The following is a 25,913-nucleotide window of genomic DNA, read 5'->3' as shown; positions in this document are numbered from 1 at the left end:
CGTACCTTCCTCGACCACTGCGCGGAACCTAGCCACCATTTAAGGATTGTTGTGTAGGATCCGTGTAGGGTGTGCGATGGGTGCTTATTTTCCTGCCCGATTGCTATTCGACTCTTACGCGACTCTTACGCGACTCCAAGCGCATACGCAACATATACATATTATGCTACGCAACGATCGCGCGTTTCCGCGTGATGTCATATACGTGTTCGACGCTGTGGGTGCACGACTCCCGCTACATTTTTTTATGTCTAAAAATATATATATGTATTTAATATGAATATTAAGGAAATACATTATCTGAGCTCATCATAAAAATATTATTCTTTTAGTTTGAATAAACTTATATTACTTTTAAATGCAATTTCGCGAAGTCGCCTTGGGTGCGTGCTGTCTGTGCGCATCCTACGCGGATCCCATGTGACCACAAAAAAAGAGATTTGATTGGTTCATAACACTTTCTATTCTAACTATTGAAGGACCCCACCCATTTCAATCATTCTTCTTAGACCTTCTTTGGAGCAACAACTCTACTAGGAAGAACCTGATTTTTTGGTGATTGGAGACCTGATTTTGATTTTGATTAAACAACAATGACTTCTGGACAGCAAGAATCATCTGATTCTGAACATTCCAGTAATATAGGATTCCTACCGGAGCCTGCACATCCTGAGAGGTACACTTCCATCGTCTGGAAATGTTTTACATTTCCTGAAGACCAGAAAAAAGTGAACGCTACCAAGGTCACTTGCAAAATCTGCAAAGCTGTACTCTCATGTGGAGATCCGAATAAAAAATTCTTTTTGCGGGACCGCAAGAATGCTAAAACTTTTAAAATGTCTACATCCTGTTAATCTAGCACATGAGGAGTTCCGAAGACTGCAGGAGAACCCACCACCACCCACTTCTGGGACGTCTCCTTCTAACCAATAACTGGATATACGTCCCCAATTAGCTAATGCAAAAATACACTAGATTAAGTGTAATAGATTCCTGTGCGATGGAGAGCAGTCTGTGAACTTGGTTTGCCGAGCTTTAGATAACCATCGGTGATAGAGGGTTTTTTCCCCACGAAGTTCATTGTTTTGTTGCTCCAGTTCTCTTTTTTCTTTTTGAAAAAAATACCAAAAAATAAAAAAATCGTTTAGAAAAACAGAAAAAAAATATTTTAAATAAAAGTCATTTTCAGAACCAACTCCTCTGGTTAAAAAAAGAGCTATAGTTGTATGATAGTATGTGAAAGTTTGGTTGAATGTACGTGTAGTGTATAATTGACTGAAAGAATGCATTTGTAGTGTATGGTGAATGTATAAGTGCAGAACTCTAAGGAAGTGCTGCAGCATGACACTGTAAGCTCTTTAGCTGCAGTGTGCTGTGGTACTTCCAAAATACAGGGATGCAACATATGTACATAAATATGTTGCAAGTCTATGCTTCCCTCTGCACTGCTGCTTAAACTGCAGCCATGTGGTGACACAGATTCCCTTGCACCATGGCATTTTTCTCCTACAATGTATGCTGTGCATTTTAGCATACATTGAAATTGAAAAAATGAGGAGAAATGAAAATAATTCTCCTTGTTGTGCCTTGCAACACCAATAGGAGGATGGTGCAGCATTCACACGCATGTCCAGATTAATAATTTCTGATAAATCTGGAGATGTGTCTTGTTCTATGAGTGTGCTGTGCAAACACGCACAGCAACACCTATAGAACGCCCTTTCAATGCAAAGTGGTATGTATGATGAGGTCGTATTTACATGGAGAAGAAAAGGTACACAGACTGCCTTTTCCTCTCTTTGTAAATATGAAAGAGTGTCTTGTGCTATAACAATGTAACAAAAAGTGACATATTGTTGGCACAGGACATTTCTCAATTTGCCCCATAAATGCTTAGGAATTAGCAGACTGTTACAATAAGAACATATTGCTAGTTAATTGTATAAACAATTGCATGAGAGTAACATGAGGTAAGCACAGAGTTATGTCTCCAAACATATTAAAAGAAGAATGATTGAAATGATTCCGGTCCTTCAATAGGTACAATGGGAAATATTATGAACCAATCAAAACTTTTTTTTCAGGCCACACGATATCCTATGACAGGGAGATTCCAAAAATACATAGGTATAAACTGGGTGTTTTCAAGACCATATTAATACTTTGTAGCTTCTTGCATATCTGATTGCATAGTATATAAAGAAATTAACTTGTACTAGGGTTAATGGCTAGGCCAATCCATAACTATATGAGTAATAAGTAGAGTAATTTCAGTACTGCAAAGATAATACAAATCACAAATATATAAAATGCTTACTCCTGAAAAAAAATTATTACCTGAATTTATATACATTGTAAATGTTGTTATTTAAAAATATATACGCTGAGAGAATGTGCAACAAAAAGTCCATAATTCAAAGATACACATTTCCTCTAGGCCAAATGGTATTACTGAAATCCTTTATATTGAAATTGTCCAATAGTAATTGTATTAATACATTTTAATAAATTCTTTAGAAGCCGAATTATGTTTCTAAAACTTTGGCTTTAAAAATATTAGGTAGGAATTTGGTAACTCGCTAGGCAAACTTTGTTTAAAAATCAACTGAGCATCATTACAATATGTCCATCCTTTGTCACATTTTAAATAGGCAGTGTAATGTCCAGATGTTGTGGAAGCACCATCATGGAAAATTATTGCTACTGCTACAAAAGTCCTTCCTGATATTGATAGTTGACTTTCTACAAAATGTTTTACTAAAGTGTCCAATTTTCTTCCATCAGCTGTACAACGTTGCATCATTACAATTATATATTGTCCATATCTTTGTATAAATAATGTTGATAACATTTCTGATTTGCATTGGCTACACTCCATGTTTTGATTTGCTGTTTTACCTAGTTTATTGAAAGACACTGATTTACAGTCTGGTAATGTCAAATATATAAATCTTTCAGTGTCTATGTTAGTGCTACATGTAAACATCAATTTTCACAATCATGTTCCCATTTATAACAAAGGCCAAAAAGATATTCAATTTCTATGCCTTCATTTTCCAATATTCTAAGCATATACATTAGAAATTCCTGAGCATCTTGTTGGATATTCTGTGTAAATTGTGTGGAACCAGAACATACATCCAAAAGATTACGAATATCACAAACTCTTTGTGTTTTATTTTATCAGTTCTCAATTTTTCATAAATACAATGCAACAAGGAACAACATCTTTTTTCCCGATTCTCCATAAGTTGCTGTTGCAAACTTTCACGAAAAAAAACAACATTGACCACTACATTAGCATAGCAGTTGACACCTGAACTATTTTCAAACTGATAACCAACAATCTCTTCAACAGTGTCCTTTTTCTTTTTGCTTGCAATCACAACATTATCTTGTTTTTTCAAAGGTATGTTTGTTGATATTTTAAACACAGAGAAAAAATGTGACAGTCCCGCACATCGTCCCACGCAGGGGGTAGCATTAAAATCAGCCCAAACTCATCACGTTAAGCCAGACAAGGTTCCCTTCAGCCAGACCCTTAACATACAGAGTAGTACTCTAGTAGGTGCAGTTCCTGATATAGTCGGGGAGTACCAAATGGCCTGTGAGGTAAGTGGGAGATCGTGAGAGTTCAGGGCGGATGCTCCCACATCAGCTTGGCTGATAACCTACGTGCCCCAGGCAGAAACTAACAGCCGCCACCTTACACTAGGTCAAACGGCGAGCCTCCACGTGCAAGTTCCTTGGCAGGCATTGTCATAGAGGAAGCGATATGAGGGAATCTCATAAACAATAACAAAAGACAAAGGGCACCTCCCTCCCTCCCCACAGCCCTCCCCCCTCCCCAGTGGGGGTAGCAACTTACAGAGGACAAAGGTCAAGGCGCGTAATGTTGGGAGTTCACAGTTGAAATAGGTGAAGGGCTCTAATGCTAGCAGGACACACTGCGGACGGCAGACCTTTGGAGATAAAAGTGACCAATGGGCCCCAGCGGAATTCAAAGTTCTTAAAATCATCCAGGAAAATGTCAGCCATCCTCTCCAAACTCAATAGCTTCCAAAGGCGCGAATGCCAAAGGGAGGTGGCTGGTGCCTCCTTCCGTTTCCACGCCGCAGCGAGGGTGAGCTTGGCCGCCCGATGCTGAGCCACATAATCTTCTTGTCCGCTTTAGTCTGATGTTCGAGATTAGGATCACGGAGACCCAGTAGGGTAGTGGCCATCGAGGTAAGAATGGGGTATCCCAACATCTCCTTGATTTGGGCAAGAATTTCCTCCCAAAACGGACGGATGATGGGGCAATCCCACCAGATATGCGGAAAGTCTCCTAGTAGCCCACAACCCCTCCAACATCGATCGTAAGTGTCAAGGAATATCTGTCGCAGCTTGGCCGTATGTAGCTACCAATCCATCATGGTTTTCATGTGTGCCTCCCTAAGTTCCACAGAGTGGTTAAACTTGGCTATGTCTGACCATAAGTGTATCCACTCCGCATCAGAAATGTCCCGTTGAAGGACCCCTTCCCACATGGACATGTATCGAGGCCTAGGGGAAATCACAGTGGAAAGTAGGAACCCATATATAAAGGTGATAGCACCCTTCATGGAGGAGGATTTGGTTAGAAAGGCTTCGAACTCCATAAGGGGTTGTGTAGCTGCATCTCTCACTTGAGGAGACAGTGCCCAGTGGAGTAATTGAGCGTGGTGGTAACGTTCATTCTCCTGAACCCCATAGTCCCTCCTACAGTTGTTGAAGGTGAGTGGGTCGAAGTTATGGAATAGGTGTGTTAGTGCCAGACAGCCCCCTTCAAGTCAAGGCTGGGTGAAAAGCGGGATTAAAGTGTAGGGGCGTAAAGGGGGAGGGGAATGTAGTCCACCTATCATCCTTGGAACGGAGTCCCAAACCTTCAAAGTGGTGCAAGTGGGGGTACTGATGTAAGCATTTTTGGGCCTGTCGTGCTTGGGCTCCCATACCAGGTCCCAGATCGTCCACCCAGCCACCCTCCGATCCATGTGCAACCAGTGCTTTTCTGACTCTTGTTGCGATCATTCTACTAGTACTCGAAGTTGCGCCGCTTTATAATACAGATGAATGTCAGGTAGCCCCATGCCCCCCTCCCTCCTCGGCCTGCGCAGGATGGCGAAGGAGAAGCGTGCTCGACCGCCTTGCCAGATAAACCGTAACATCATAGCTTTCATTTGACGAATAAATTCCCCATCGCGTTCAATGGGCAGGGCCTGGAACAAGTATAATAGCTTGGGGAGGAGGGACATTTTAACTGCATGAATCCTCCCCAGCCATGATATGAACATTGGCTTCCAGCGGGCCAAGTCGGCCTCAATCTTGGTTAAGAGCAGGGGGAAGTTGGCAGAGTAGAGTTTCCCCAGCGTGGGAGTCAAGTGGATCCCCAGATATAGAATAGAGGAACTGGCCCATGGAAGGGGTGTTAACATCTTGAGACTGAGAACTTCAGAGTGGGGGAGTGTGAGGTTAAGGACGTAGGATTTATCATAGTTGACCTTGAAACCCGCTACCGCTTCAAAGCGCTCCAGGTCCGCCAGCACACGGGGGAGAGAGTAGGCTGGGTCAGAGAGGGAGAGAAGGACATCGTCCGCGAAGAGAGTGATCTTATGTGTCTCCCCAGTGAAGGGTAGGCCGTGGATATCGGGGTTGGCCCTCACCGCTAGCGCCAAAGGTTCTATGCTTAGAGCAAAAAGTAGAGGCGAAAGGGGACATCCCTGTCTAGTGCCCCGTGAATGTTCAAAGAAGGAGGACGTGTGCCCATTCACCGCTACTCTGGACCTGGGGAAGAGGTAATTCGCCCGAATCATTATGGGGTTTCAAGGCCTTAATGGCCGCCATCACATCTTCTCTGGTGAAGGGAGCAGAGAACGTCTCATTCCACTCCGCTGATACCTGGGGTAATGATAATGTCTGCAGGTACTCTTTTTGCGTGTCGGCATCAAGACAATCCCCCGAATAGAGATTCTTGTAGAAGGAACCGAAAAGGAACCGAAAAGCTCAGCCTTACTCTCATCTTGGTGTGTCAGTACTCCCTGAGCATCCTGAATCCCCCCAATGTATTCCCGCTCCCTCTTGTCCCGGAGCTGCCTGGCGAGATGCTTCCCCACCTTGTTACCCTGGGAGTAGGACAGACGCCTTAATTTTAGCAGGGTATATTCTGCCCTGTTGTTGTAGTATGCCCGGAGCTTACCTCTAACTGCCGTGAGCTGTCGCAATGCGTGCCTGGAGGGGTTCACCTTGTGTGCTTTCTCTAAAGTAGAGAGTTCCTCCTCTAACTGCTCCCTTTCCCGACCTCGCTGTCTATTAAGAGCAGCATTCAGGGCCAGGCAATGCCCACGAATACAAGCTTTAAAGGCGTCCCAGGTGGTGAAAACTGAAGTGCCCCCGGGTCATTAAGTACAAAAAACTCATTTATGACTCCCCTCAAAGTGTTATAGGAGGTTTTGTCCCGAACCAAAGACGCCGGGAAGTACCATCTAGGGCTGGACTTGCTCTTCACGCCCCAATGAAGACACACTGCAAGCAAGCTATGGTCGGAAACGGACAATGGGAAAATCTTAGCCTCCCGAAGGTCGCCTCGGAGAGACTGACTCAGGAAGAAGTGATCAAGTCGGGAGTAAGAGCGATGAACGTGTGAGAAAAAGGTGTAGTCTCTAGATTGGGGGTACAGGGACCGCCACGCATCAAAAAGGCCCATGTCCAAGATCTTCTGCTGCGAGTCAGGGGAAAACGAGCCCATGTCAGATCTCTGTGAATGAGTGCTATCTAGGTCTTTCTGCCAAACCAAGTTGAAGTCCCCCATGGTATTCAAAGGCCTTTCAGCAAAATCTACGACCTTCCCCAAGAGAGTTTGGAGGAAACCATTCTGTCCAGTGATAGGTGTATACAATACGACAAAGGTGCCCTTCACCATGACCCAGCGCCCCTCTTTATCACTCTGTACTCCCATAGGCTTAAAGTGCAAGGCCGAGCGGAACATAAGGGCCACTCCCCTCTGCTTCATGGAGGCGGAAGACCTATAAATAAGAGGGAACTGTTTGAGCTTAAGGCGTGAGTCTTCCAATTTTGTCAGGTGGGTCTCTTGAAGGCCATCGACATCCAACTAGTGGTCAATGATATATTTCCCAATCTTTTGGCACTTCTGGGGAGAATTCAGCCCCTTAACATTCCACGTCCCTAGACTTAGCGACATAATCGATAGAACCCACAATACTGCTCCTCAGGGGCCGACCACCCCAGCCATCTACACTGAGCTATTGAGTGAATGACTACCCCATCCTTTATCCCACCCCAACTGCCAGTGGTGTCATGGAGCCTCCCAAACCAGCCAGATCCGTCCCCCTTTGCGTGACCCATCTCCCCTCCAGACCCCCCCTCCCGCTGGCCCACCATGTGTGTGAGGACCCCTCAACCAGCTCTGTGCCATAAGTGATCAATCCCCTGCTACCACCACTACACCACTATCCCCCCACCCCGCCCCCACCAAAACCCCAAGAAGAAAAACACAATACGAAAATCAGAATGAAACAAGTCCCAAAGGTAAAGGGACATGGCACCAGTCAATAGTTCTCCAGATCGTGATACAGGAGTACCTCACGAGCAAGGACATAGAGCACAAGAGTTACCTCGTAGGGGCAGCCCCCTCCGGCGCCTGCAATCAACCCTCACCGGGCCTCACGAGACCACCTCACGGTCGTCCGGCGCTGCTTCAGTCACCAGGGCCACAGAAGCAACCGCAGCATCCCTCTCCTGCAGGCTGGCTGACATGTCGGGCCTCCTTGCCTGCACAGGCTTGACCACTCTTTGCCAATCCGCAGAGCGTCGCCGTCGTCTATTAGTTGAGCTGCTACCGTCGGATGAGGAGTCCAGCCGCTCCAAACCCAAAAGATCCATGGCCACCTCCAAGGATCGTACCTGGGCCAACTTTTTCTGCCATCTGAAGATGAGCCGGAATGGATGCCCCCAAGAGTAGGGCACACTGTGCTCTCATAGGTGAGTGGTGACAGGCTTAAATTCCCACAGTTTCATTAGTGTAGAAGCTGCCAGATCCTGATATAACAAGGGGCGATGATCCCGGAATTGCAGGGGATTGAAGTCGCGCGCCTTACGGAGGATCCGCTCCTTCAGCTGAAAGTCATGTACGCACACCAAGATATCCGGGGGGGGCCTTGGGACCCCGTAGTAAGCCAACTCGATGCACTCGGTCCATCCTTATGGTTTGCAGATCTTCCTCATTTAGTATATGCTTGAAGAGCGCTTCCACATACTCCCTCAAGTCCGACCCCTCTCCTTTCCAAGGCACTGCACGTATCCTAATGTTATTACGGCGGGACCTATTCTCCAAGTCTTCGGTATGAGCTTGTAGATCTAGGTTCTGCTCCGTCGGACGAATCACGTCTTGCTGAAGTCGATGGATATCCTCTGCTGTCCCCACGTCGTGCTCCTCCAGTGTTGCGACACGCTCCCCCACGCCATCCACATCCCTCTGCACCTCGCGCAGGTCAGATGCTAGCTGGGAGCGCAGCTCCGATATATCCTCCTTAATGGCCGCAAAAAGTTCAATCATGAAGGCCTTGGTTGCGGGTTCTTCGTTCTCACCCCATCTTGGAGACTTGTCACTGACCGGCGATGCAGTCTGCGTCACCCCTTTTGACATCCCGTCCTTCCCAGGTTTGTCTTTCTTTAGTCTGGTGGTCGCCATCGCTGGGGAGTGTAAGGGTCGCGGTGCTCCCCGTCGACAGAGCCGAGGACAGGCGCTCACAAAAAAGGGGGGGCAGATCCCTGCCACCAGCGCTTCCCCAACAGCCATCCCAGGTTCTGACGCAGCCTCTGGCACAAGGCACTGACCAGCAATCACAGGAGGAGGGCCGGACAGCACCCCCCTGTCGTTTGTGGCGGGTCCGGGCTGTAACTATTCTAGGCCACCTCGGCCCCCGCAGGCCGCCGCTCCAGCGACTAAGCCGCTCCCACGCCTTCCGCCGAGTCACGGACTGAGCCACCCAGCTCTTCCATCGACCGCCTCCACTCTCCTCACCTCAGTGCCTTGCTGGACCGTAGCCCGCCGAGACGCGGTGAGAAGACCCCCTCTCCCACAGCAGCAGCGGCAGGGCAGGCCTCACGTGTACCTCCGCTCCTCAGTGCTCTTCTTGCCCCCCAATTACCGGGCCGATGTCTGAAGCCCCCCGAGTCCGGGAGCAAGAAACCCTACGCCGCAGCCAATGCTTGAGGGGAGATCGCGCTCAATGCCGCCACTGGGCCCTGGCAGCAACGGCAAGGCCCACACCGCAGTCTGAGCACAGGCCCAGGCTAGGCTGCAGACGCTCCGCTTGGGGGGGGAGGGGCAGAGTCTCCCAGAAGGCTCCCAGTGTTTCCCGCCGAGCCGCGGGCCGATGCATCTTTCCACGGGTTAGCTGCACAGGGGGGTCCCACAGTCACTGACCTTCGCTTCAGGGGGTCCCACAGTCACTGGCCTTCGCTTCAAGGCCCAGGTGAGGTTCCACCGCACCCACCGAGCCACGGGCCGAAACGCAGTCCGGCAGGTCGCAGCCACGCCCCCTCCTCCAACGGACTCCGTGTAGTGGCACCTAAGCCTCGTTACTGCTTCCGCCACCGCTATAGCTTCTCATCAGCGTCCAGCCCCCCGTCTGCAGTCCTCAGCCCAACGCCTTGCCGCCACCGAACTTCAGCTCCGTCACCAGACACTCGGAGCTCAGGACGTAGTACTCCCCTGTTACGAGCCTCCGTACACGTGGCTGGCCAGCTCCGGGGGCTCTGAGGCTGCGCCTCAGCAGAACGGCGATCGCCCTCAATCCGATGCAAGAGAGAGGCACCGTTAGAAGCGGGGCATCCAGGGGACTCCCAGGCGCACCTTTAGCAGCTCGGCCGGGCACCAGGTAGGGCATAAAACAATGCTGTTAAGCAGGCGGCGCTGGAGAGACTGTAATGCACGTCCTACTCCGCCGCCATCTTGGCCACGCCCCCTTATCTTGTTTTTTTCCCCTTATCTATACCTTCACTACAGATATTCTCATACCTTCTTTTTCGACCTATCACACGCTTTTCAAATACAGGATATTGACCTAAATTGGGAGCATACGCTCTTCTTAATCTATTATACTCTTCTACACAGTTTGCAACTGCAGTAACCTTTGTGTCATCAAAATCAACCAAAAACAAACAAGATAAAGTTCTGATTCGGGACAAAGCAACATATTCCATACCCTCTTTAAACACTGTACTTCCAATGTTAACCAAAGCACTGTCTACACTTAAACCTTGAGATTTATGAATAGTTACTGCATATGCCAGAGAAAGTGGAAACTGTTTTCTACGGACATATATATATCTTTAACAAGCAAAAAACGAACTGAACACCGACCAATTTGTTTTACTTCTTCAATCTGATCGAAATTTAATTTTTAGAAATTCAATTCCATCTTTATTCTGATAATTAACAAAATCCACAACTTTGCCCATTGCTCCATTAACTAAACCTTTTTCTACATCCAAATTTCGCCTTAAAATTACCCGACAGTTTATACATGCATATAGATTCTTTTCTAAACCAGCAGTTTTAGATATCGATTTTTCTAACGAATCCAATTTTGTTTTCAATTTTTCTGTTAAAATTATAGTGATTCCTTCATGCTCTATTTAATCAATGGCTTCCATTTTTATTATTTCTTCATTTTCCAGGTTCTCTAGTTGTTCATTGAATATAGAACACTCACGCAGTGTTGGCATTAAGCAGACTATAGATTTGCTTTCTGCAATTTTCATATATATTTTTTCTGGAACTATATTTTTGTTTGGAAACAAATTGGAAGCTAATCAACTCTGCAAAACTTGTTTGCCATGTTCTGTTAGCACTCCAGTTCTTATATCTTGAAGAATAGTTCCATAATCAACATCATTTGCCTGTCGCATATTTGTAATGAGTTCTTTGTATTCAAAATATGACCAAATATTGACGTTTCCAACGCTACCCAAAGACTTTCTGGTGTCTTCATGCGCAAGTGTTTTACATACCGGTTGTCCTTTTACGGGAGTAAGTTGCAGTAGATCTCCAAAAACTATGACATGTTTTCCTCCAAATAAGACATCGTACTCTGTTTTAAGAATTTGCTGCATTCTTAAATGCACAAAAGCAAGCATTAAGTTTGAGGCCATGCTTACCTCATCAATAATCAGAAGTTTCATTTTCTTTAGCACTCTTGAAACTTCACAACAGCTTGTGATATTCCTTTTTAAAATAAAATAATAATTTATTCAATCATCATCAATTCATTACTTCATCTTTTCAATAGTACACAGTTTGAAAGCAAAATCTATATACATTCATCTTAAATGTATCACTTTGTACTTAATGTATATCCATATATATTTAAAAAAAATAGCTTCTTCCATTCCTATGGTATACACGATGTTTCAGAATCTTAGCATTATTATAAATATCCGTTCTTATTGATGTAATCTTAATACCACCCTATCCCCATGCTTCCCATCCATCATTCTCTATTGGAGTACCCTCCTAGCTTTTAATCAAAATGATAAAAATGAAAAAAGAAAAAAATACAGGAAGGCACTCAGAATCATTCCCAGCTAATTACTCTCCAGTCCCTGTTTCCATTCTATGACTGGCGCCCAGATACGTTTCCCTAACTGCTTCACTTTTTTTCCTTTTTTCTCAAATAGTGCCTTCTCTAGATTGGATATAGCAAGGAGTCGTGATAGCCATTGTTGAAACGTTGTGGGGTTTGGGTCCTTCCATGAAGAAGCTATACAGATCCTGCTTATAGCCATTGCCAAAAATAGAAATTCCTGATGAGCTACCTGGCTTCCTTTTCTTACTCCCAACACCATTAATTCACTAGTTAAGTTTATATGGATCCCAAATGCTCTTGCCATAAACTGTTCTATTGATTTTTTAAAGGTATCTAAAGTAGTACATGAGGCAAACATATGGATTGTATCCGCCTCCATACTTTGGCAGCACGGGCAGCTTATACCGCTTGAACCCCCCCAACGAGCTATTCTTTTTGGTGTATAATATATTTCGAAGACAGTTTTATAATGTTGTGCCTGGAGGTTCTGCCACTTTTAGTATTGTGCTCGATAATTTAAGCGAGGTTACAAACTCATTACCGACTATATTTAATTTTGTTCTCCATTTTTCAGAGGTTTTCTCCAGATCGTTTCCCTTATACTGGCTCAGTTCCTCATATATATATATGTGTAATTGAACATCCTTCCTGTTTTTGTAGTTGCTCCATAACTGCTTCTCTCTCAAATATCTTATTACCTCCTTGCTTCTTTAGCAAAGCAGACCTAATCTGCAGCTACTTAAAAAAATCTCTGCGCTCTATATTAAATAAATGTTGTGCTCTATCAAAAGTCATTATGCCTGTATTATCAGTGAGATCCCCGATTGTTTTAACACCTAGCTCATCCCATCGTCTCATTATACTGTCATGGAATACCACCGGCAATGAGGGGTTTTTGAATAAAGGAGTGTAGTGGTTCATTCTCCCGATTCCTAGCTTTTTCCGGATTGAGGTCCAGACCGATATTGCTGTCCCGAGTGTCTTATATTTTACTTGCTTGTGATAACTTGCCTCACTGAACGTTAGGAGCCAGTTCCTCTCCTCAGTTATTAGAAGTTCATAGATATCTGGCACACCATTGCCTCCCCTCCATTTATCCATAGTAGTACCTCCTAATAATCCCCTCCTGTTTTGGAGGACCGATGCCCAATAGTATGCCCTAAAATCCGGGACTGCCCAACCCCCTCTGTCCCTAGGGAGAGACATACATTTGATAACCCTTCGCGTTCTCCCTTGTGCCCAGATAAAATGGTTAACAACTCCTTCTATTTATTTAAACCAACTGTTGCTAAATTTTAATGGGATGGTCCTGAATAAGTACAAGATTTTTGGGAGAAATAACATTTTTATTATGTTACAACGGCCTACTATCATCAGGTGCAGATTACTCATTCTATCAAGATCTTTTTTAGATTTTTTAATTACAGGGGCCAAGTTTTTTTCCACTAACTTAGTTAAGTCTGATGTTATTGTTATTCCCAGATAAGTAGCTGATTCTGTTACTCTTTAATCTGCTAATATGATTTTATTATTAGCCACAATTTGTGTCTTGCCTTGATTTAATTTGTAACCAGACAATGCCCCATAGATTTCTGCTTCTTGTTCTATTTCGACTAATGCCGAGACAGGTTCAGCCGATGCGATTGCTAAGTCGTCCGCATAGCCTAAGATTTTGGTTTCATGCCCATTCAATATTATTGGCAAGATGTTTCTATTTGACTCTATTCTCCTAAAAAAGGAGTCAATATAAAAGGCGAATAAAAGCGGGGAACAGGGACACCCTTGCCGGGTTCCCCGTCAAATACTAATTACTTCACTCATCTCGCCCATAGCTCGGAGTCTGATCTTGGGGCCTATGTATAGGGCCTGTAGAGCTTTTATACAGCTTCTTCCGACATTTACTTTATCTAGCGCAGACCAAAGGAAGCCCCACAAGACCCTATCAAACGATTTCTCGGCGTCAAGCAGTATAAGGGCGTAGGGTCTCGTGAGGCTGTCGTACCATCAAATAAAACACACACTCTTCTAATGTGGTCTGCAGTTCCCCTGCCTGGAATAAAGCCGTGTTGTCTAGGAGAAATTACCTTCCCTATAACTGAACTTAAACGGTTAGCTAGAATTTTAGAATACATTTTAGTATCGCTGTTCATGAGGCTAATTGGTCTGTATGATCCCGGATCTGCTGGGGGCTTGTTCTTTTTTAGGAACACCACCATTGTAGCTTCTCCCCAAGATTGTGGGGGTGTTTCTCTACTCTGAGTTTGGGTCATAAGTCTACAAATATCTTCTTTCAAGGCTGGAAAAAACTTGCTATAAAACTCAAGGGGAATAAGGTCGGGCCCAACCGCCTTCCCAACCGATAAATCATTAATTGCCCTCCAAATTTCCTCTGAGGAAAAACAATCCTCCATAGCTGCGGTGTCCTCATCAGAGAACCTCTCAATTAGTGTAGACTCAAGGTAGTGATCTATTTCCTCACTATCTGCATCCCCGTCTGAGTCATATAGGTTTTGATAAAATTCCTGGAACACCATACAGATCTCTTTAGGGGTGGTGGCAGTTACCCCCGTGCCTGAAACCAACTTTGATATATCCTCTCTAGTTGTTGCCTGTCAGGTTTTCGCTGCTAAAATACACCCTACTTGTTCACTATATTCATATTGATCCTGCTTCCAGGCCAAGAATTTTCCAGCAGCTCTTATAGCGATCAATTCCCCTGCCATAGCTTTAGCTAGGGCCAGTTTCTGAGCTGTCTCTTCCATACTATGGTTAGCGCCGATCGCTCTGGCCAATTCTTCCTCTAATGTGGGGATTAGCCATATCTTCACATCCATCTCAGCCTTTTCGGCCTTATTCCGTCTTATAGAATAACTCATGGTCTCCCCCCTATTACCGGCCTTTAAGGCATCCAAACTACCCCAGCCTGTGCAGGCCCTCTGTTTATCTCAAGGAAATTCTTCAGCCAACGTTCCATATGTGTGACATAGTTAGTGTCTTGTAGCAAAGCTCGTTTGAACGGCCAGCTTGTTGATTGGACCTTAGAGTTTGGGATTAAGATCTCTAACACTAAGGGATTGTGATCAGAAATTATACGTGGTAACTTGCTTGTTTTAGAGATAGAAAGAAAAGTAGGAGAGACCAAAAAATAATCCAAGCGTGCTAATACCTTATGTGGTGCAGAATAATAAGTGCTGCCATCCCTAGCTACATTTTGTTGTTCCCATATATCTATAAGCCCATTATCATTCATAATTTAGATTAGTGCCTTATGATTTTTCTTCTTTCGACCTACAAACGTATTAGGGTCTTCTTTCCATAAGCCATTTAATCCATTGATATTAAAGTCTCCACACATTATTATTGGAAGAGGCCAATTTGCCAATTGTGTATTAATTTGATTCAATATAGTCGGATCATCTACTGTAGGTGCATATATCGAGCATAGGGTAAAGTTCAAGCCTGGTGTTTGGCACTCTACCATAGCCCAACGGCCATAGGAATCCGTGATTCACCTTTTAGCTATTATAGCCTTAGCTTGCGCAAGTATCGCCACCCCCCCTGTCCTAGTGCCTTGTGTAGTACATGTTATGAGTTGAAAACCCATCTGTTCCGGTAAAAATGTACGTGATGCCTCGACATGAGTTTCCTGCAAGCATATGACATCAGCACGGAGAATTTTGAGATAGTCTTTCACATTCCTATGCTTGCTTGCATCATTAAGCCCACATACATTAATTGTAATTATCCGCATCCCATTTTGATTTCTCTTGCTGCTTTCCTCTGTATCTTAATCTGATTTTCTTTACTAGATGATGATGATTTTTTTCCCCTTATCTCCCCAACCCATACCCCCCTTTCCTTTCTCTCCTCCCCCTCCCCACCCACCACGAACAATATGAAACAAGCAGACATAAGGTCTCTATGATGGAGTCTGGAAGCCGGCTTCCCTTTGCCACCTCTTTGTCTAAATTTAACCTGAATAATTGTGCTGAATACCCCTTACCCCCTGAAGCCCCACAATCTACCTCACCCTCGTGTTGTATTCTAGTTTGCCCAGGTATTGCCCCCCTTTCTCTTTACCCCCTTTTCCCACGCCTCCCCTCCCTTTTATATACATTCTCTCACAATCTTATACTGTTAGCTATAGGAGAGAGAGGCAGTCAAACTGCGGCATGCCACTTTTACATTAGGGAGTGGATTTCACATTTCCTGGCTTCAACGTGTCCGTGTAAGCCTTAGCTTGGATTTCAGATGAAAAAACCCTAGTAGTGTTATTGTGGATTATCTTCAGCCTTGCTGGATTCATTAAGTAGGCTTGCAGGCCCATCGATCGACACGGCTCCACCAGTTCTCTCAACCGCCACCCTCTCTCGACTGTAATATGGCAATAATCCGGGGTAGTAAAAATGACTGATCCTCGAAAGACCGTTTAGCATTTGGGCGAGCTTTGGAAAACACTTCTTCTCTCAGCAAAAAGTTCCCAAAGTATATTAAAATCGCTCTGGGTCTTGATGCCCCCTCCTGTGTTCTCGGTTGGTTTTTCTTCAGAGTTGACGGGAAGCGGTGGACCCTTTGAATTTCTGTTTCCCAATCCCATCGATTTAGTTCTGGAAAAGCCCCCTTCATTAGTTTCAGGACGTAAGTCCGAATATCATTGCCTTCTATCCCTTCTTCAATCCCTAGAATCCTGAGATTATTTCGTCTCTGACGATTTTCCAGGTCTTCTAGCTTCCATTGAACGTCTGAAAATTGCTTATCATAGGTGCTGAGCTTAGCTGAATCCTTCGCCTGGCAATCTTAAAGGAGGCTTGTGCGGTCTTCCAATTGGGCTAATCTTGTGTTCTTAGTTGCCAGCCTGTTCTTTTTGCCATCCATTCTTGTCTCTTCCTGAAACTGTTTGATAGACTCGAGTATCGTCGGAAGAGAGGGGGAATCCTCGTCCGCCCCTGCCATCACTCGCCCTGTAAACTCTGGATAAGTGCTCCTGGTAGCTGAATAATCCCATTTTAGCGTTCGGTCCAGATCATCTCTGCTAGCCCGGCGATATTCAGCAATAGTTTTCTCCAAGGAGTGACATTCCCTCTGTTTCCTTAACAGTTTCTTTTTTCTTACTAATCTGTCCTTCGGTAGATGTCCCGTACCGGCCTCAGAGCTGGATATTGAGCTAGAGAGCAATGCCTTGCAACTATCTTCAGCCTCAGAAGGTGTGGCCTCAGACCCATCACTGGTGGCTGAATAAAATTTGTCCCCCAGGACCTGTGCATCGTCAGGCCCGCCGCTAGCCGTAATCTCGTGCACTAGTGTGTTCGTGGTCAGTTGCTCTCTGTCTTTTGGATCGGCAGATATCGCAGATACCCCAGTATTTTTATTCAGCTCCTCACTTTCTCCTCTGAAAAGTTCTTGTGAGAGACAAGGATTCTGGCCGGGTCCATGAGACTGGCTGACATCAATGCTTTCACCCACTTTGTCTCGGTCCAAACTTCCTTCGTTGTCTTCCATAACATCCCCCCACTGTGTACCAGGGTTTATGATACTTTGCATTCCTTCATTAAGGACTGATTGGGCCGTTTGCAATGTCCCCTGTGTACCCTTCTGCCCATTCTTCCCTTTAACTAGAGCGGGGCCGAGGCAACATTTTTAAGTAGGGCCGGTGAGACCTTTTTAGAGGGGTCTGCCTGTGCAGCTGGGGAAAAGAAGCTGGTTATGCTCTTCCCACTCCCAACATTCGCTTCCCCTGGTTTTGACCCTCTCCCCCTTGTATTGCTGCTACAATTGCCAGTCTCAGTCTTTTTCTGTGCATCAACGCTTTCACCTGAAGTCAATCTGTGGCCCTTCGCCACATCCTTCCCGGCAAGTTTTCCAAGATCCTCGGGGTCCTTGGATTGTGAGGCCCCCAAACATTTCGGGGGGGCTGCACCCTGTTCCGGCATATCTCCAGCTTTCCCCTGTCCTCCGCGGGTAACTTTCGGTGGCATGCTCACGGTTCTTGCTGTTTCCGTTGACTCAGCCACCTCGGCATGGTTCGCCACTGCCGTCAGGATCCAGGAAGGCAACCTACTCGCAGCGCTCTGGGCACCGCTCTGGGCTCCGCTGCTCTGACTGCCTCCGCCTCCGCCGCCGCCGACTCCGCTAGCTTCACAGACTCTGCAGCCCCTCCCTCAGTGTTCGTGAGTACAGCTCCGTAGCTTCACCAACGACACCCATACCGCTATCAGGACCTCCGAAAAAATCTCCTCGGCAGCTTCGAGTAAATCTCCGTAATGTTGCTTGGTCATCGAGTTTTTCAGTCTGTCGTGGTATCTTTTCAAATCATGTCATCAAATCAGCACAACGATAGAATTTTCAGCCGGCAAAGGGAATGATTGTTACTGCCGCCGTCAGTCAGGCACCATCTTGCTTCCTTGTCAGACGCCATCTTGCTTCCGTCCACTAATTCCTGCCAGATTTTCTTACTCTTAGTAGGCACGCCATTAACTAGAATGACTAGTGCTTCTTTTACTACACACTCTATACCAATGGTTTCAACAGTTTTCTTTAAATCTAGAGGTAAATATACAACTCTTCCTTTTAATCCTCTCAGTAAATCTGAAGGAGGCAATTTACCTGTTTTAGGCTCCATAGGATCAATAGCCTGAAATGGGTGCACACATTGAATGAGAATAGACTCATAGGTATTTAAATCTATCAGTTCTGGAGGAATAGTTACCAACTCTAGATTATTATGGACAGCTCTAGCGGGCACTTTATTCTCATCCAATTTATTATAACAATATTTACAAATACCCTGATCAGAACCCAAATCAAAACAATTCTCTACGTACAAATAAGTTGCAAATTCCTTCCACTTATCATTATTTTTCTCTTTCACTTTTTCAATACAGATCAACAGTCCTAGTCTAATTTTTATAGTGAGTTCACCGACTACAAATACAAGAATAATTTGGCCTTTCACCTGAAACCACCTTAAACTTTGTAATTTGTTCCTCAACTTTTTTTGTACTAGTATGTTGCACATTCTCTTCAACATTTTCTTCTATTAATGTCTCAGTTTCTGCACTCACTTTTTCAGGACCAAAGTAACAAAACTCAATTTCATCACAAACTTTCTTCACATCTGACCCACGAAAAAGAGCACTGTTCAATTAATTTAATTTTCGTTTTGGACTTTTTGCATAATACAATCTTCTGACTAACTTCCGCATTTGAGAATGATGTACTGCTAACATGCTGAAATGATGAAAAACACTTTGGCATACTTTTCTAGAAAGACAAGCCAGAGAATGACCTTGCAAACCAGTATCTTTTCTCACTCTGGAAGGGTCTAGTCCTTGCACCATCTTAATCTTTTGTTTAACACTTTTTTATACTGTATTGTCATAAGAAATTGCGTAAAATATCAATAGATTCTTGTCGTACACTACAAATACTACTGCAATCCCAAGTGTACACTGGGGCTTTAAGACGTCTGCCTAGAACTTCATCAGCTAACATTTCTTCTGCATTTCTGATAACCACTTTTTCTTTCTCAACCTCATCAGTTCAACCACTGGTATCAACTGCATGCAATACATTATTGGTCTGTAAATAACTCTCTTCATTATAGAAAGGCTCTGAACTTGAACTGTGTTTCCATTCACCCAAAAAAAATCACAAAATTAGTTCTGTTAATTATTCTTTTCCTCTTACTTTTGGCCTTGATAAAATGAATTGGTTTATCTAGTGATCGAATTCTGTTTAAAACTAAAATGAATAGTTTCCTTTTTACTTCAAAAGCCTTTTGAACAATGGATTCAATATGCTTCTTCTTTTTATGTTTTTGGGTTGAATTATTCTCAGTAGTTTGTACATTCTGCACACTATTTGTAGGCTTTGAACATTTTTTAATGAATTCCTTAGTTGTCTTACCGGAAGTTTTTTTTCTTTTTACCCACATGATGTTGGTCATACAATACTTGTTGTTGAGTGTTTTTCAAATATTGTCCTTTAGCTGTCTTTTTCTCTTTCTTGATTTTTCAGGCATAATAACTTTATTTGAATGATGATGAACAATATCTGTAAAAAATAAACATAAATAAATGTATTTGAATAAATATATAAATTATACTTTTCTATTACTATACAAACACAGTCCACATAAAAAATCATTTAACCACTTTCTTTTCTCATCACTAATTGAAATAGTAATTTAAGGCTTTATGCATAACTATATAGGAATGCAAGGGGAATAACAGGGTGTTTGCAGTAGTGTATGGATACTGACTGGGAAATTGTAGGCCTGAAGCACAAGTGTGAAGGTGGTTGGAACACTACATGCATAGTGCATAGGAGTTTGAAGCAGTCCATGTCCTAAAGCCTGACTCGCTGCATGAGTACATAGATACTGACTGAATGATTAGAGTAGTGTAAGGAGAGACACTGGATGAATTCATAATTGGTTCCGTTTTACTTCAGTGAATGGATTAGTACATGGTGCTGAAAGGGTCACTATAGGATTGCAAGAGCAGTGACAGGGTGTTTGCTGGAGTGTATGGATACTGATTAGGGAATTGTAGGCCTGAAACACAAGTGTAAAGGTGGTTAGAGCACTAAATGCATAGTGCATAGGAGTTTGAAGCAGTCCATGTCCTAAAGCCTGGCTCACTGCATGAGTACATGGATACTGACTGAGTGATTACAGTACTATAAGGAGGGACACTGGGTGAATTCATAATTGGTTGAATTTTACGTCAGTGAATAGATTAGTACATAGAGCTGAAAGAGTCATTAAAGAACAGCAAAAGCAGTGAGATGGTGTTTGCTGGAGTGTATGGATTTTGACTGGGGAATTGTAGGCCCGAAACACAAGTGTGTAAGTGGTTAGAGAACTACATGCATATTGCATAAGGGTTTGAAAAAGTCCATCTGCTAAGGCCCTGAATCGCTGCATGATTACTTGGATACTGAGTGAATGATTAGAGTAGTACAACGACACATGAAGTTACCAAATGCTTCTCTCACAATGGTTTCCAAATGCCCACAGACTCACAGTGTGATTCTAGACAAGCAACACTATGCACTACTCTTGAAGAGGTAAGATGACTGCACACATTCCACATATTTTAGAACTGCAGTTTAGTGTGGAAGCCTGACTCATTTTGCAAATACATAAGCAATGAGTGGTTTCTAATTCTACCAAAACTTGAGAACAGCATAGGTTTTTAAGCAGTTATGTATCTACAAGCACATGAAGTACCCAAATGCTTCTGTCAGAATGGTTCCCAAATGCACACAGACTCAGTGTGGTTCTAGACAAGCAACAGTATCCCTTGGGCTTTACCAAAAATCATTTACTAATCTGGAAGAGGTAAAATGACTGCACACATTCCACATATTTTAAAACTGCAGTTTAGTGTGGAAGCCTGACTCATTTTGCAAACACATAAGCAATGACTGGTTTCTAATTCTATAAAAACTTGAGAACAGGATAGGTTTTTAAGCAGTTATATGTCTTCAAAAACCTGAAGTACCCAAATGCTTCGGTCACAATGGTTCCCAAATGCACACAGACTCATAGTGTGATTCTAGACAAGCAACAGTATTCCTTGGACTTTACCAAAAATAATTTACTAAACTGGAAGAGGTAAGATAACTGCACACATTCCACATATTTTAGAACTGCAGTTTAGTGTGGAAGCCTGACTCATTTTGCAAATACATAAACAATGACTGGTTTCTAATTCAACCAAAACTTGAGAACAGGATAGGTTTTTAAGCAGTTATATTTCTTCAAAAAACATGAAATACCCAAACGCTTCTGTCTGAATGGTTCCCAAATGCACACAGACTCACAGTGTGATTCTAGACATCAAACAGTATCCCTTGGACTTTACCAAAAATCATTTACTAATCTGGAAGAGGTAAGATGACTGCACACATTCCAAATATTTTAGAACTGCAGTTTAGTGTGGAAGCCTGACTCATTTTGCAAATACATAAGCAATGACTGGTTTCTAATTGTACCAAAACTTGAGAACAGGATAGGTTTAAAAACATGAAGTATCCAAAATGCTTCTGTCACAATAGTTCCCAAATGCACACTGACTCACAGTGTGATTCTAGACAAGCAAGTGTACTCCCTGGACTTTACCAGGAAAAACACATTAATCTTATTAAAAACAAAGACACCACATACAACCCCTCAAAAATTAATAGCTCATCTTTCAAATTGATGTGTAGATTAAGAAGTATGTCAGTCACACACCAGATTTTCATATTCACAATCTCTGTACTGCACTGCTCTTATCAAAACCAAAAAATCGCAAATTTTACCTCTCATTCTGCACACATATACATGTAAATATCAAATCACATTGCTTCCCACATCAATTCAAAAGCTAACACACATTTCTATTGGTTACACATTTCAACCCTTTCCAATTGACATAAGTTTGAACTTTACCCCCAATCTGCTTACTGCCTGTTACCATAGTAACAGTTCATGGAACGCTCACAGGTCACAAGTTCAGCACACAATGTTGCTAATCCAAACAGCAAGTGTGCCTGACGTTTCAAAATTTTACCTTATCCTATGTAATGTTCCATTCATACAGTTTTTGTTAACCAATATATAACATGCTTTTAAAAAACAGAAACATACACCCTACTTTTCGGTCTATAATGTTCTCAAACTGCCAATCATTTATTTTCTTTTTTCAAAACTGAATTTTATCCACCATTTTAGAAAAATCTTAGTTTTTCAGACTGCCATTTCATTTACAGAGACCATCTGAGTGCATCCAGACCTCCTTTCAAGATGCTTAGAGTGTGGATTTTGGGACATCTATATTTTCTGGAGCCAAAGGCATGCAGAAAACAGAGGCATTGATAAAGACCTAGCTTAGCCAAATGTAGACATTAAATGGATTGGACAGAGAGGATTAATGTGGCACCAATTGATGCAATTTGTTAAATCCTTTTTACATCTCTAACACCCTAACCTCATAATTGTGCACTGTGGTGGCAATGACCTAGGCACTTTAACTGGGGTAGGTTAGGAAATGTTTATGAAGGACACTTTTTGAGAATTGATGTCACTTTTCCCCCAAACTGCCTTTGTCTATTCCAGCATATGCCAAAGGCAGAAATGGAACTGGTCCAATCAATTTTGTCCACAGATTGAAAAAGCTAGGAAACATGTCAATAAAGCTGTTTCTGCTTTTCTCCGAGATTATAGAATGGGGTCCATTTACCACAACAATCTGTGTTTCAATATGGATGGCATTTATAGGAGAGATGGTGTAAATTTTACAGATGGGGGAACAGAGTCTTCCTCATGAATTTTAGACTCTGCTTAGGTACTTACTTGTAGGTACCAAAATCTCTCAATAAACACAACAGCTCTTTTTTGAGCCACCCAAGATCTAAACACATAAGCTTGATGAATATCTGAAAAATCGTACTTTTGTTTTGCTTGGAGTCGCGCACCCGACTCTTTAGGAGTCATGCACCCAATGCGACAAGATCATGCACCCAATGCGCTGGAGTCGTGTACCCCACACGTTAGGAATCGTACACCCAACGCGTGCGCACCAGGGGGCTGCGCTGAGCGCCACGCTGGGTGCGCAACTTTTAATTTTACCGTAAAATAAAATAGCACCTATCACTAATTTCTATTCTCCCCGGGGACCCCATCCCCCTTGGGCCTATATGCAATGTTTGGGACCGTGGGGGGAGCCCCAATGCCCCCACAGTCCCAGCTGGCTTCCCACGTTGTTGGGGAGCCGGCATTGCTTTTCCACTCAGGGAGCTGCTAACATGCAGCTCCCCGTGTGGAAAAGAAATATGGTTTGCATTTTGAAAGAGAGAGCTGGTTTCCCTGCTCTCTCTTTCAAAATCGAAACCAAGTTTGCTATGACAGGACGGGAGCCTCATGACAGGACGGGAGCCTCAGCTCTTGCCCTGCCATAGCAAACAGCAGTGTCCCGGGGGTGGGCACCCCGGGACACTGCAGGAGCCTGTCCTGGGGAGTGGCGGTCCCCAGGGCCCTCGACGGCTCCAGGAGGGGGGGCCCCCCTAAGATTTATTATTTTACGGATTTACACCATTTACCCAAAAGGCATGACTCTGAACCAAGGTCTACCTCTCTGCCGAATTTGGTGTAATTCCGTCAGCAGTTTGGGCTGTAGCTGCAATTAAAGGTCCCAATGGAAAATTGCATGGGGAAAACACGTTTTGGGACCCCCTTTTTCTCTGCCCCCGCTTGACGAATCACCCCGGGACTTTCAGGATAGGAGCGGACCAGAGCGGGCCATACGTTTTAACTTTCGCGATGATTCGTCAACCGGCGCCAAAGGTATTCCAAATAGAATGTTGCCGATTTTCTTATGGAAAATAGATCCTAACTATAACTACCTACTGGAAACTGCCAGTAGGATATATATATATATATATATATATATATATATATATATATATATATATATATATATATATATATATATATTGAAAAACACCATGCCCTCAGGCGAGACAGCATCCGAGCGGCACCGCAATCCAGCGGGTAGAAGACACATCAATATGCCGGTGTCAGCTCTCAGTCTTTCTTCGCCTGACGCGTTTCTGAGCCATTTACTAGTCATCAGAGGCTCGACTGTCCTTGCCGCTCAACACTCCCACTGTTAATTGAAAAAAACTCAAATGAGTGTGAACGCTGCATTGTGGGATTTGTAGTAAGTGTTGATTCCCTGGATGGGGCCCCTACAGGGCTATATATTTTTCAGCTGTGGCGCCCCCATCTATACCTAAATGATGAGATAACTACAGCGCAGGTTGTATCATAAGAATGTGTCTTAACTGTGTAAAAAATCGTGTTGATTCATGTCACGTAAGGTGTCACTTTGTGATAAACATGTATAGGAACTACTGATCCCAGAATTCCATGGGACAGGTTTTGAATTGCATAGCCCTTTAAAAACAGAGGCAAAAGTAGTGTCACCCACCGTGAGAAAGGGCGTGTGCCCTTGTTGCGTAAAAAAGATTACCGGACCTGTGGTTGATCCCTCGCACGCACCCGCTGTTGAGCGCTCCAGCTTAAATCACCATTTTTTATATATACATATATATATATATATATATATATATATACTTGTATTATTTTGTCGGTCAGCCCATTCGACTCGAGGGCACGGAAAAAATGGGTGGAACTGACGTCAGCATGCCAACGAGGTCTTACTTTGGCTCCGGTGACTTCATACGTCATACGGAGTTATGAGAGGATCCGTACTAATGTTACGTCCTCGTTGACATGGGAGAGCTAAGAAAAGACTTTCAGTGGAATACTTGCACTGGGGTAATTCAAAAGGTGAGGAATCCACAGGCAGATACTGTATACCCACTAGAAAATGGGTTACCGAAGGTATGTAACTTGTTCTTTAAGGGGCACTCTTGGCAACAGAACCTCAGTTCTGATTCAGTCAGTCAAACAAGCTTTATTTGATTTCATATATAACCATAAAAGCATCACCGACATTATAAAACAATCTCACAAACATCAGTATCACAGTTAGTACAAATCATATAAAATTACATTATCATTTTGGTAAAACAGTTGTCCCTTAAATAAAATATTCTTAAAATTAAATAGTTGCAAAATGCTATGTTATAATGACTTTAAAACACAAACTCTCCCTCTTACCTCTTTTTCTATTTGTGATCGCTCCTTTAATAAAATTGAGGACACATAACAGATATCAGGAGAATCCAGAGAAAGAAGAAACCTAAAACTTTCTATGTTAGAAACGGAGTGATGAGCCATCAATAAAGGTAAAAGAAATCTGTCTCTCTCTGTTTTTAAAGGGCACAAAACAAGGTAAAGTGCAGAGTGCTTTGTTTTGTCATGTTATTACATGGGCACAATGAAAGATGTGCATTGCTGCAGCAAGTCAACAAGAAAATGAATTAAGGAGAAGCGAAACCTGGTCAGATGAATACTATGTTGCGGATTTGTAAATAAAATAAGATAAGGCTGAGGTTCCGTGACTAGCTCACCCACAGTTAGATGACTTAAATAACGCTGCTAATTCAGCAACTGTAAATGCTTTGCACTCACTCTATTTCAATAAGCTGTTTTCATAACAGATTTTGCTTGCTGGGGCAAGTAAGAAGGATTTAAATAAAAATCAGCTAGGTTCAATTCCTGAAATGTACATTTAAGATAACTAAACCAGGGAATTGAATCAATATTGGATAAAAGAAGACAATCTAGAATAATAGACCTTGTAAATTCTAATTCTGGGGTAAGCCGGATCT

General features: G+C 43.4%; 1 protein-coding gene across 12 annotated transcripts in view; it reads left to right on the top strand.

Annotated features, from left to right (window-relative positions):
- PKD2L2 (polycystin 2 like 2, transient receptor potential cation channel) overlaps positions 1-25,913 on the top strand; it is a 2,146,539-nt gene that overhangs the window by 1,827,313 nt on the left and 293,313 nt on the right. The window contains exon 14 of one of the 12 annotated variants that reach the window (XM_078653286.1): positions 25,352-25,427. The exons of the other annotated variants lie outside the window; for them this stretch is intronic. Within the exon in view, the coding sequence (XP_078509412.1) occupies positions 25,352-25,411 (60 nt within the window). The 3' untranslated portion in view covers positions 25,412-25,427. Of the gene's footprint in view, positions 1-25,351; positions 25,428-25,913 lie in introns of those variants that run through there. 12 annotated transcript variants of the gene reach the window in all.

This window comes from Lissotriton helveticus, chromosome 7, assembly GCF_964261635.1.
Source record: "Lissotriton helveticus chromosome 7, aLisHel1.1, whole genome shotgun sequence".
NCBI classification, from domain to species: Eukaryota; Metazoa; Chordata; class Amphibia; order Caudata; family Salamandridae; genus Lissotriton; species Lissotriton helveticus.
Note: the sequence above shows the minus strand (reverse complement) of the source record. Positions and strands in the feature narration are given on the sequence as shown.